This window comes from Bicyclus anynana, chromosome 8 (assembly GCF_947172395.1).
Source record: "Bicyclus anynana chromosome 8, ilBicAnyn1.1, whole genome shotgun sequence".
Classification (NCBI taxonomy): domain Eukaryota; kingdom Metazoa; phylum Arthropoda; class Insecta; order Lepidoptera; family Nymphalidae; genus Bicyclus; species Bicyclus anynana.
The window spans coordinates 16,785,066-16,797,968 of NC_069090.1; the positions used below are offsets into that span (position 1 = coordinate 16,785,066).

General features: G+C 37.7%; 2 protein-coding genes across 2 annotated transcripts; both read right to left on the bottom strand.

Moving 5' to 3' along the window:
* Positions 1–326: 326 nt before the first annotated feature.
* On the bottom strand, positions 327–3,748 carry LOC112045888 (trypsin-7-like). Its single transcript, XM_024082269.2, has 5 exons — positions 3,635–3,748; positions 3,073–3,238; positions 2,283–2,529; positions 1,199–1,339; positions 327–490 (listed from the first exon to the last, which is right to left on the bottom strand). The coding sequence occupies exons 1-5, from the start codon at positions 3,696–3,698 to the stop codon at positions 344–346; spliced, it is 765 nt and encodes a 254-aa protein (XP_023938037.2). The 5' UTR covers positions 3,699–3,748; the 3' UTR covers positions 327–343.
* Positions 3,749–5,406: 1,658 nt separating this feature from the next.
* On the bottom strand, positions 5,407–7,983 carry LOC112045892 (apolipophorin-3). Its single transcript, XM_024082273.2, has 4 exons — positions 7,795–7,983; positions 7,115–7,327; positions 6,000–6,158; positions 5,407–5,622 (listed from the first exon to the last, which is right to left on the bottom strand). Exons 1-4 carry the CDS (start codon positions 7,834–7,836, stop codon positions 5,473–5,475), a joined length of 564 nt encoding a protein of 187 aa, XP_023938041.2. The 5' UTR covers positions 7,837–7,983; the 3' UTR covers positions 5,407–5,472.
* Between the last annotated feature and the right edge of the window lie 4,920 nt (positions 7,984–12,903).

Sequence of the window (12,903 nt, forward strand, 5' to 3'; positions counted from 1 at the left end):
TACTATTTCACTACGCTTGCTCAAAAACACGTTAGAGAGAGGTAACGATCGGTTGGCGGGAACGACTTGCGATACAAGGCGTTAGTCCTACGATTTCAGTATGCTTGTGGCGATCACATCACAAGAGTTTTAACATATTTTAATTATTGTATTTTTTTTCTGTGGTGTGAATCCTAAATAAACTTTATCTTTCTTTCACATGAACCCAATCTTAAATTAATTTTGCGTCCAATAAGAATAAAAATCGCTTTGTAAGTAGATACATTACATTTATTGTTTTCAAAGGACAATAAAAACAAACACTTGATAAGTATTTGTCCATCAGATACATCTTATTAATAGATTAGTGGGCAGCAATGACATCGTCTATAAATCCCCGCAAACTGGAGACACGAGCGAACAATGAATACGAGTTACATATTGGAATGTCAGAGCCTGACGTGACACCCACCAACTTGTCACCATAGACCGCAGGACCACCGCTGTCGCCCTGTAACAGTTCAGTGATTAACACCCTTCAAAGCAAATTGTTTATTTTAGGTATTTAGCAAGAATAAAAAAAATCGTCATCACACTTGCCTCCGTGGCGCAGTGGTATGCGCGGTGGATTTACAAGACGGAGGTCCTGGGTTCGATCCCCGGCTGGGCCGATTGAGGTTTTCTTAATTGGTCCAGGTCTGGCTGGTGGGAGGCTTCAGCCGTGGCTAGTTACCACCCTACCGACAAAGACGTACCGTCAAGCGATTTAGCGTTCCGGTACGATGTCGTGTAGAAACCGAAAGGAGTGTGGATTTTCATCCTCCTCCTAACAAGTTAGCCCACTTCCATCTTAGACTGCATCATCACTTACCATCAGGTGAGATTGTAGTCAAGGGGTAACTTGTAAAGAATAAAAAAATAAAAAAAACACAATAAAACATGTCTGTGTTCCAAAAAATCAGTCGCCCTTTTTCCGACGTATGATAGTCCACTAATAGCCATGTTGTGGAGTCGTAGAGACTTCCAGTGTCTATCAGTGGACTATCCACTGATAGACACTGGTATTCATCATCATCATCATCTACATACAGTTTTATGAAGTATTTTTTTTTATTCTTTAGAAGTTAGCCCTTGACTACAATCTCACCTGATGGTAAGTGATGATGCAGTCATGCCACGGAGGCCGTCGTAATGATTATATCATCTTAATAAGACTTACGTAACAAACACTTTTATTCTTCTGGCCAGCACATAACATTCGGTCAGTGATAATAGAATCTTGAGTCACCACACGGCATATGTTATTCGGTATGTAGCGCATATCGGTACCCAAGAGTTCGTTAGAGTTGTAATTAGTTTCCTGAAAAATATTTGTTTTACTCTGATTATGTATTACCCCTCAGACAGACAGTGTCATGCAAAGGTCATGCCCAATGTAATTATAATGTATTCATATACTGTAGGGAATAGTAGTCTTTTAGACGGATTTGAAGTCGCTCGATCTCGTGTTGGCTCGTGCCGACGTAGGGAGTTAGAGAGAGGTAACGATCGGTTGGCGGGAACGACTTCTGATATAAGGTGCTCGTCGTACGACTTCAGTATGCCTTTGGCGTTCGAGCCGTCCACATTTTGTTGTGTGATTCTTTATGGGTTACTTGGGATAGCCGGGGCGACTGACATAAGTCGAAAAGGAGAGTGTAAGTTAACTATCAGAGACGTCTTTAACCCTACATACAATGATGACAAGTTCGTGACTCCACTCAAGGTGAATATCTTCAATTCTAGGGTCTCATTATGGTTACAGTTTGATTTGTTAATTCAGTTGTCCTGACAAATGTTGTGAGTCATAGCCTACAACTTTCTTATTTTTGTAATCCACTTCTGAGTCTGCTAAAATACTTATATTATGAACTCATCACATCACAACATCATGAAATCATTAATATTCAAAGAATCAAACATTATCACCCAGACTTTATCATATTCCCAAACGAATTTTCGGCCACGGCAACCAATCTCATGTTGAGACTAACCTATGCACACACTGTTCTCTCATTACCACAGTCGGTGAAAGATCCAACACAGAACCGTCGGCTTTACAAGCTCTGCGAGACATGGCGGTATACCATCACCACCGACTTCCTAACTCCAGGCAACTGTTAAGATTTATTGTAAAAAAATCCCAGTAATGTTTTGTTTTTCACCTGACCCGCGATTCAAACTCTTGATATCATGGTCGACCACACAGCCAGATAGCCACGAGGCAATTGAGACAGTTTGAATATAATAGGTAAGTTAATTACCGTCATTCCAAACCCAATCGTACGGAGCTGGGCAGTATCATCAATAACTAAGCCAGGCTCTGCCATCTTGATAGGTTGCACGCGGTCACTGAATTGCAGCTTATTCTTCAGTTTAATAACAGCTATGTCATAGTCAAAAAAGATTCCATCTTCATACTGGGGATGCTTGACCACTTCTTCTATCTGGTAATTTTCCCCGCCGCTCAAAGCTCTATCGGTGCCCACTGTCACTATCATTTCGCCGTGTCTACAAAGTGTGCATAGATGAATAAATTAGTTGTGTATGCCACTATCATGTAATAAGGCACGAGTATCATTTTTTGTGCTATGAGGCAAAGCCGAATTACTTATATTAATTATTAGAAAAATATAAGCTTTTTTTTACCTACGAATCCAAGACTTGGTCGCTGACTATGGGCCTTATCACTCAGCGGGCGATGGAGTAAGCTATGCTTGGAGTTTTTATGCGTGAAAAAACAGGAATGAGGAGATCCGCAGACGAACCAAAGTCGCTGACATAGCTCAGCGAGTCGCGAAGCTGAAGTGGCAATGGGCAGGCCACATAGTTCGAAGAGCCGATGGATGTTGAGGTCTCAAGGTGCTGGAATGGCAACCCCGCACCGGAAAGACCGAGGATATCAAGCGGGTTGCAGGGAGCCGCTGGATGCTGGCGGCTGGAGAACGCGGTGCTTGGAGATCCATGCAAGAGGCCTATGTCCAGTAGTGGACGTCTATCGGCTGACAAGGTAAGGTAAGGTAAGTTTTTTTTTAGTGTGAGTGATGTATTTACATAGACTTATCAACACAATGTGCTGCAGTGACTAGGAACTGGTCGCTGACGACAGAGGCGCCGCAGTGGAATGACTTATTGACCGGCCGGTACAGCGCCATATAGGGAGCCTCCTCGATGCGAATTAGATGTCCACCTATTATGCGCCGGGTGGCGCCTGAAATATCTGCAAAATTACAGCCATTATCATCATAATCAGCCGATGAATATCCACTACTAGAAATAGCACGTAAGGCGAGCACGAGCTGAATCCATCAAATAGCTTCCTGCAATCCGTTTGGTGTATATTTTGTAACCGACTTCAAAAAAAAAAGGAAAAGGTCTATGTTTTTTTTTTGTGTGTTTGCTACTCGATTACTCGAAGACGCTTGGACCGATTTGAATAATTCTTGTTTGAAAGGGTATCTCCCGGAATGGTTCATTATCATTACCATTGTCAGGATCTGATGATGGGATCCTGAAGAAATCGAAGAGAACTTTCAAAAATTGTAAGGGCAACTATAGCGTTCAATATTTTTTCCATTAAGCACTTTAAAAGTTATACTTAAATCAAAAGTCTTACCAATATCGTCACAAGTTGTTAGTGTTAGCCACGGTAATATTTGAACTAATAAAAAGAAAAACATTTTCACGGTTGTGGACACCTATACCAAATGTACATAGCGTGAAAATTTCGTTGGTTTAAGTAATTGTTGGAGTAATTTCTGCTATGCAAATAAAAAGATGTCGATTAGTGACATCATGTTTAGTTAACTATAGTTAACTTATTTATAATTCAAAGGAAATCAATAGTTTACACGGAGGAGACATTGAATCACAAATTAACCAGATAGTTAGTCAGCAAGGAACAGGCACACAAGGTTTAACTTATTCAGATATCTGCAGATTTAGACAATCGTGTGATAACTGACCATTGGTTGAAATTACAAAATACGCAACATTTAGATTGTAAATTGATAAATAAAAAAATATTGATTGATTAATCAATTGATTAATTACTCACAATGAATGATATCTATTGATCGCCACTAACACTTAGTTAATTTAATAAAAAGTCGGAGGAACCGGAAAATTGTAAACATTGTCAGAAAGTTATTACCAAGGTAACCATAAAAATTCATAGAAATACCTAGGATTATTTTATCAGTGCAGCATACTTTGATAATCCAATGAATCTGCTGACAGTCTTGCAGCTACGATTTTTGTTTGCCTTTCGGTGATCGAGACCTATCCTCAGCACGCACCTCCATCTTATAAGAATTAAGTCACAGATAGTTACATACTAGAAGCCGCTTTCCACTTATATCGTTCTTGAACTTTACAGGAAACTTACAACAACGGATCCGGGGGAGCCCAGCATCGACTTCGATTGGATCCAATATACGTGATCAGTTTGTACACTGGTACACAGTCCGGTGTTCAAATTGTGGACAAATAAATTTTCAGAATTATATGAATAATAAATTATTCCATTACTATTTGTCCAACCGACTTTCCTGACTTTAAAGTAGGTAAGTTTCATTATAATAAAAATCTATCTACTCGTATGCTTGTACTAATTACAAAAATTATTATACTATAACTATGTTTGGAGAAACGAAATACTAATTATACTCCTTCCGATTCGACACTTCCTTTAGTTAAATTCCGTTAGTTGATAAAAAATCGCTGGAACCGGAGAAACAAATAAAAATAAACATTGCTTGCATTATGAAGATAACCATATACCTTCATAGAAAGACCTTGGATGGACCTATTAATGCAGCATATTCCAATATTTTATTAAATGCATTTATTTTATTTTATTTAATACACGACATACTCTATTGCACATGACAATCACAAAAAAAAAACAAGCAAAAGGTGACCTTATGACTAAAAGAGATTTCTTTCAGGCTACCACTCAACTCAAGACAGCTATGAAATAACTAGTGGTAATAATACACCTGAAAATAGGGCCATAAAATAAACATCTCATAGTTATCGTAAAATAATAATTTAACATTATTATCCTAACTCCGCTAAGCTAATTAAAGCGTGGTGGGTCCAAGTTCCGTATACTATACCATATAAGTAAGGGAAGAATAAAAAAAAACGTGGCCTGGCCTTGTGGTAGGTTGTTAAAATAGGCTGATAATGAAGCTTAGTAGAAACAGTTTGATTAGCTTATAATATTAGACCCTCACATGACTAACACTAACACTGATAGGGTAACCCTAAATCCTCCATAGCCCTTCCAGGGCTGATATAGACCTGAAAGCCTAGTAATTGAGTGTCCCCGTGGTATTTTAGAGTTCATGTAAGGTGTAAAATGGTAAATGAAATAAAAGCTGGTTTATAAAAGAATACAGCTATTTTATTAATGTAAATCTATCAATCACAACACTCGGTGGGCAGTGCTCACTGCTTGGCGGCAACCTCGTGCAACTTCTTCTGGACGGCTTCAGCCTGCTTTACGAAGTCATCGTACGCGGACTTGATCTGAGGGGCCAGCTTCTGGTTGGTCTGCTCCATGTTGGTGGCTACTTCCTTGGCCAACTTCTGGCTCTCCTGTAGATGTAGGAATTGTTTTGTTAGTCTAGAACTTTCAATCAATTATGTCTATTGAAAAGAGATTAATGACGACAAATAGGTATAATTAAAATTATAATGACTCTGGATCTGCTTTTGATTCTTGTGCTATTTTTTTTAACGTAAGCGTAAGAATTTAAACATTTAGGTTACAGATTCTTAGGGTGGATTAAAGAATAAAATGTAGAAGCATGTCATCATCATCATCATCGTCATTGATGGGCCATTTTTAATAACCTACCCGTTACAAATACGTCAGAACCATACCAACGAACCATTTGCTTCTTTTGTCTTTAAGTCCCCAAATAACTTCTTAAAGTCTCAAAATTTCTCAAGTCTCATGACAATATACTTACAGCAACAGCGGACTTTACAGCGGTCTCCAACTTCTCGCGCAAAGCGTTGGCCTGTTGCTCAACCTCGGGATGGGCCTTGCGAAGGTCCTCGGCCGTGCGTTGGATGTTGGCGCGCGACTGTTCCAGAGCTTCCTTGGCTTTGCCGCTTGCGTCGTTCACCTAGAAGAACAGGGTATCATCAATTAGTGGCTTTCTACTTTATGCAAGCAATACAGCTGATTACAGCATTGCAAGAAGTACAGAGGCTAGTGTTAAAAGTGGTAGCTAATTGACTATCACCATAACATTTCTGCATGATAAATTTCGAAGATTGCATTAATTGCTGGTTTCCCACTGTACACCAAAAAAGCTGCTGATAACAGAATTACAAGATGTACTGAAGCTATTGCTAAAAGTGACAACTGATTGAGCTTTATCATGACATTTCAGCTTGATACATTTTGAAGGACTCAATAATTGTCAAAATATTTCAATCAAAAAGATTTTCATAAAACTTATCCTCACTTTACGCAAGAAATGCTGGTGTAATATTACAGCATTAGAAAGAAGATCAGAAGCTAGCGCTAAAGCGCTAAAATAGGCAACTCAATGAGTATTAGCCGAAAATTTATGTATTATGATATTTTTTTATTAGTCTGAGGAGTAATTCCAAACTGTTATGTAACTGTATAAAATGTTGCCACCAAGTTCAACGAATAATGTCACCTAAATGACCATTTGATAATATGAAATTGCAAATTGTTGCTATCGGTCAATTCGCTAACCTTGACATTTGGGGGCAGCTCCGATAACTTTATCGCTTTTATAGCTAAAAGCTTCGTATTGGAGATAGTTTATACAACTGAGGTCACATAAAGATCAAAAACAAACTCATAAGTATCATTATCAGAGATGTGTGAATTTAGGTTCTTTCTTTCATATAATTATGAAAATGACTTTCAAAGTACTAAGAAAGTTTCAACAACAACTACATGATACTTTGATACATTATTTAATAATTTGATACATGTAAAAATATTTTTTAGGAAATAGTTAATTGCGAAAATGTAAAAATAAATCAGTTCAGTTTATTTTTAAGTTAAGAGATAAATTGAATTTTCAGGAGGATCACTTACCGCGCCCTGAAGGGAGGTTGAGAATGCAGAAAGCTGTTTCAACACTGTATCGGAGCCATCCTTAAGGGCCTTGTTGAACTCCTGGGTGTTCTTCGAGTTGGCCAGAGAGTTGATTTGTTCTGTGAAGGTCTTGGAGAACTCTGTCGCGTGCTTCTCAATTTCTTGCCAGGGGGATGGCGCTGGGGCGTCGCGGCGAACTTGTCTCGCAGCAGCCTAGAAGAAGATTGACAACTTTATAAACGTTTTCATCCTATCTTGAAAAAACTTTTGTACAACATTATACAGAAGATGAGCTTTAAATCGATGAAGGGCTATGATTATTGACTTAAAATACTGTTGCCATTAAATTTCTATCATGGAAGTTATTAGTCGTGATGCTGTCTACCATTTTCTGGAACAGGTAAACCAAAACTTTTTGGCTAAAGTTCTGACTATAAAAGCATAAAAAATTTTTTCATAAATAAAATAGATTCCGCAAAATATATGAGCTACCTAATGGCTGTAAATAGACTATCTAGAGTATCTACATTCCATAGGAATGGAGATGGATTTAAATAGGTAGAGTTAAGAATGAAACCCCAAGAAAGATAATAAAATCACAAGAAAGACATATCTATCATCACAAAATTATAAATTAAAATAAGAAATACTAGTATTTTTAATAAATTATCAAGACTTACCAAAGCCAAGCAGGCGAGGAACAGGACAACGAATCTGGCCATTTTGTATTTGCACTTGTTATGCTGAGATGTTTTCGATATGAGAGCCCGGAACGTTATGCCGGATTCGGGACCGTATGTGGTATATAAGAGGCCGAGAGGCAGGGAGGGGAGGGGTAGGTCTCTTGGGGGAGAAATTTTCCTGCACACTATAAACACGGGTGATCTGTTGACAAAGTACAAAGTTACAAACACATTAGTAATTAGGTAAACTGCACTAAGTGCTTAATGACCTGAAGCTAATTGTCGTTTGCTGAAGATAAAACTGGCCCTGACCCTTACATCCTATTGCGGGCCAAGTCGCAGCTATTTTATCGATTCCAAGATATCTACCTCTAAGATAGAGCGGCTGTGGGTCTGAACCGAGGTATTTTGTTTCCAAGGCAATCCGAGAAGGTATATGTACATAGGAATTGACATCTAATAGTGGTTGTTACAGCCCGTTGTCTTTGAGCCCGCCAATCCACATTGTCAGAGCGTAGCGGGTGAAACACAAACTTAAAATGTCCTTTACTATAAGGTCAGAGGCCTAGAATTGCAGTGGTCAATAATAAGTGGTTGTGAGGAATTATTATGCATAACGAATACAAAGTTGTTTTATGAGAGTTTATATAAAACTGGACCGATTTTTACGAAATTTTATATAACCAACATCTGTTTTTCATACCCCTAAATGATAGGGTTGGTCCATCCCAAAACCAAATTAGAACCTGCAAAACGAAGTTTGACTGTTTTTATAAGTTTTGATATAAATATTCGTATTATATTAGAAGATACGAGTACATGTATGATTTATTTGTTCATTTCCTATTTTGTGGAAAAAACATAACAATGGATTTCGCTTCGTCCTATCTGTATTGTGTTGAAATATCTTTGACAAATAATTTCTAATTGGATTGTCTTTCGTGTAATTCCTTAATGGCATTAGTGGACTTAGGCTGAATCGAACAGGATGGATAGAATGATTGTACCTACTCCTACTAACTACAAAAATTACAATGAAACTAGTAAGTTTATATTCAAAAACGTCAGTTATGAAACATCTTTTTTTTAATTTTGAAAAGTGAAAATTATCTATATTTAATCTGGATTAATCTGATAGACCTTGAGTTCGATCCCAGCTCGTTGGACTATTGTGACACAGTTCCAGGCACAGATATTTTTGCTCAATTGGAGTGGAGATAGATAGATTATTAGTTGGAGTAAACAGCTGTTAATTTAAAATTACAAACAGATATTTCAAGTCTTAGGGACCAGAGGTGGATTTCAAATTACTCGTAAACCATTACATTAAAACTTATACAGTATTAGTTTTCTAAATGAAAACTAATACTGTATAAGTTTTTAGAACCTTTTATCTTCCATGCAAACTCAATAAATATAAACAAAAAATAACGAATTGCTGAATGTTCCAGAATTCTAAAATAATAGGTAAAATGACTATTCTTTAGAATACAAATAAATGAAATTGAAATCCGCCTCTAGTCCTTCGGGACCAAAGGTGGATTTCAATTTCATTTTAGCAGAAATAGGTAAATTGACTTTCTTTTCAAATGTATTTGCGAAAACTTGCGAATGCCAGTTTCACTCTCCCATCGTCAGTATAGACCAAACTTTTCCCAAACATTATTTTACGGGTCACAGTATATTTCATACTCCTTTTTCGTGACCCACATATGTTTTTGGACCCATAGTACCTACAATCCGCCCGTCGAGCGATCATCATTGTCTCGTTAGTTAATAAATTAAATCGACCATCTTCTAGTATTAAATTAAAGTCACAGCATTGCCTCCGTAATGCTGCGACCCGGCATTTTTTTTTTGGCGACCCACCTGATGGGAATCGCTTGTATTTATGGACTATCTGTGACTTACCATGAACACTTAACACTACAATCACTTTCAGGTACATACGGTATACTAAACTACGATTTCATGTTCATTGTTTTTATTTCACAGTCACTGATCGAGAATTGATAAAAATAATATAGGAGTCTCACTCTTTAGGTGTATTCTATGTGTGTCAGATAAACTAGATAAGGGAGATAAGATGAAAGTAGGAGATGATTTTTATTAGTCATACATTGATCATGATCTCATTAACTATCTCAAGATATGAAGATTTGGTGATATTAGTCATGTTTCGTACATTCCCCTTACCTGTCCAACCAAAAAATATATCTAATGTATAAAATTGTCGCGGTGTTAGTTACAAAACTACTCCATAACGGCTCGACTGATTTCTATGAAATTTTATTTTAATGATGATTTATTCGAAAATACGTAAGATTATATTTTAACTCTTCTACCATCAACACTTATTTTTTATTATAAATTAGCGGACGCCCGCGACTTCGTTCGCGCTTAGACCTCTTTAATCCAGACCTTACAGTAGTATCGCTGTAAAAATGGAGTAACTTCTCCCGTTTTTCCAACATTTCTCTTCACGACTCTGCTCCTATTGATCGTCGCGTGATAAAAAGTATACTATAATTTGCCCAGGAGTATGAAGAATAATTGTACCAACGTTTCTTAGCTAGTCATATATTGTAATCGGAACTCAGAGCGTGTGCAAAATTTCATCCTAATCGAAGACCGGGAAGTGGGTCAAATTAAGATTCCAAGATTGCCTTACATACATAGTTACAAGTGAAGCTAATATGTATAAGCGTGTTAAAAAAAGATAGTTACGTTAATATATACAAATATATAACAAATAGAGAAGTGTACATAAATAATTTTGCTTTCAAAAGTGGTCTTAGATATTTCGAAATTGCGAAAAAGTTCTTAGATTTGCTATTGTCTAAGAAATCTTTAAAAAATAACAATCTCCTGATTCGAAGCCGCATGGATCAACGAACCAATTATGATCAAAGTTTATTCCATTAATTATTATTTATTATTGTTTATGTATGTATTAATAATTGTCTAGTATGCGTTTGCTTAACGATGGAAAACTGCAAATGCGTGGCTAGGGAGAGGTCGCGGGTCGCCGATAAGTTGCAACTGTGACCTTAATATGGACTCTCTGATACTGTACCTTACCGGAACTCTGTTCTACTAACATCATCGGTTTATTTAAGACTTTGTTATTTATTTGCTAGTTTTAGGAAGTGACCATATGTTGCGTCATCATCATCATCATCATCAGCCTATGGACGTCCACTGCTGGACATAGGCCTCTTGCATGGACTTCCAAACAAAACGGTCTCGAGCCGCCAGCATCCAGCGGCTCCCTGCAATCTGCTTGATGTCTTCGGTCCATCTAGTGGGTCGGTCGACCAACACTGCGCTTTCCGGTGCGGGGTCGCCGTTCCAGCACCTTGGGATCCCAACGTCCATCGGCTCTTCGAACTATGTGGCCTGCCCATTGTCACTTCAGCTTCGCGACTCGCTGAGCTATGTCAGTGATTTTGGTTTGTCTGCCTCATTTCTGAATCGATCACGCAGAGAATCTCCAAGCATAGCTCGCTCCATCGCCCGCTGAGTGTCTTTGAGCCTTCTAATAAGGCCCATAGTTAGTAAGTTAGCTAGCTAACTAACTAAATATCATATGTTGTATACTGTATCAAAATTTGTTCGACAAATCCCGAAAAAAATCTTTAGTTTTTGATTTACTATACCTTAAAGACTAAGACGTACCGCCAAGCGATTTAACGGTCCGGTACGATGTCGTGTAGATGCCGAAAGGTGGTTTTTCATCCTACTCCTAACAAGGAAGTCCGCTTCTATTTTAGATTTCATCTTCACTCACCATCAGGTGAGGTATAGTCAAGGGCTAACTTGTAAAGAATAAAAAAAAACCCCCTAACTCTTTCACCATAAAGTATTGTTTTTATTTACTTTTGTCATTTCTTTTCTTAGAATAATATTGTAGGTTACTGTTTACAAATTTTTGCTTTCACACGTAAGGGGACCCCGTATCTATACTTTTATACTAATGTATAAAGCTGAAGAGTTTGTTTGTTTGTTTGTTTGATTGAACGCGCTAATCTTAGGAACTACTGGTCCGATTTGAAAAATTCTTTTAGTATTAGATAGCCCATTTATCGAGGAAGGCTATAGGCTATATATTATTCCCGTTTTCCTACGGGAACGGGAACCACGGGGGTAAAACCGCGCGGTGTCAGCTAGTCATTGATACGACTGATACGGTGGTAGCTACGCCCCTGGCTGTCTACCTATACTTAAACACTGTACTGTAAGTGTAGGTAAAAACCGAACTCTGTACCACTTCGCGATAACAAACAAACTGTAATAATATGCGCTTGGTCAACAAGGCGTGACTTTCAATTCTCAAAAAGTCAATTAAGTCACGAAAACAAAAATCTTTAGTTGTTTCAATTACCTCGGTAAGTACTTAAGAAGAATTGTTAAATTTACACTAAATATTAGAAGTCAGATATACTCGTAAGTCGTTGTTTCCTTCTGACTAAGAAATCCGTCAAGTATAGAAATTCTTACAACTTCTCTTGCAGTTAGTAATGCTGTGGTTTTTAACACATGGTCCAGGGTTTGATTCCCGGTTCGGGTCAGTTTTATAGAATTTATTTATTTTTTTAATTGGCTCAGGTCTAGTCTGGGTTACCCCCAGACATTAGCAGTAGCTAATTACCTACCGACAAAGAAATAACGCCAAGCAATCCATAGTTCTGATCGATGATGTGTTTAGGTATAAAGCCGCATATAAACCGCCAGAGGTATGGATTGAATAAACTTGCCTCTTCTACACTTACATTTTTTTTTATTCTCTACAAGTTAGGCCTTGACTACAATCTTACCTGACGGTAAGTGCTGATGACATCTAAGATGGAAGCCGGCTAACTTGTTAGGAGTAAGATGAAATCCACACTCCTTTCGGTTTCTACCCGACATCGTACCGGAACGCTAAATCGCTTGGCGGTACATCTTTGTCGGATACTACAGCCTTTCTTGATGTACTACTGTTTACCAACAAACAAATTAAAAATGAGGGTATAAACCACTAGTAATTTCACACCTAATAATAATTATAATTAACTTGTTTTTAAATTAATGAAAATAAATTTGATTAATAAGCTTAGAATAATT

Coding starts and splice junctions, on each gene's coding strand:
- LOC112045892 (XM_024082273.2), bottom strand. CDS start 7,836: ATGGCCAGATTCGTTGTCCTGTTCCTCGCCTGCTTGGCTTTG. Junction 7,328..7,794: donor TCCTCGCCTGCTTGGCTTTG/GTAAGTCTTGAT, acceptor ATCTTCTTCTAG/GCTGCTGCGAGACAAGTTCG. Junction 6,159..7,114: donor CAACCTCCCTTCAGGGCGCG/GTAAGTGATCCT, acceptor CTGTTCTTCTAG/GTGAACGACGCAAGCGGCAA.
- LOC112045888 (XM_024082269.2), bottom strand. CDS start 3,698: ATGTTTTTCTTTTTATTAGTTCAAATATTACCGTGGCTAACACTAACA. Junction 2,530..3,072: donor CATTGTGTTGATAAGTCTAT/GTAAATACATCA, acceptor CACACTTTGTAG/ACACGGCGAAATGATAGTGA. Junction 1,340..2,282: donor CGATTGGGTTTGGAATGACG/GTAATTAACTTA, acceptor AATATTTTTCAG/GAAACTAATTACAACTCTAA.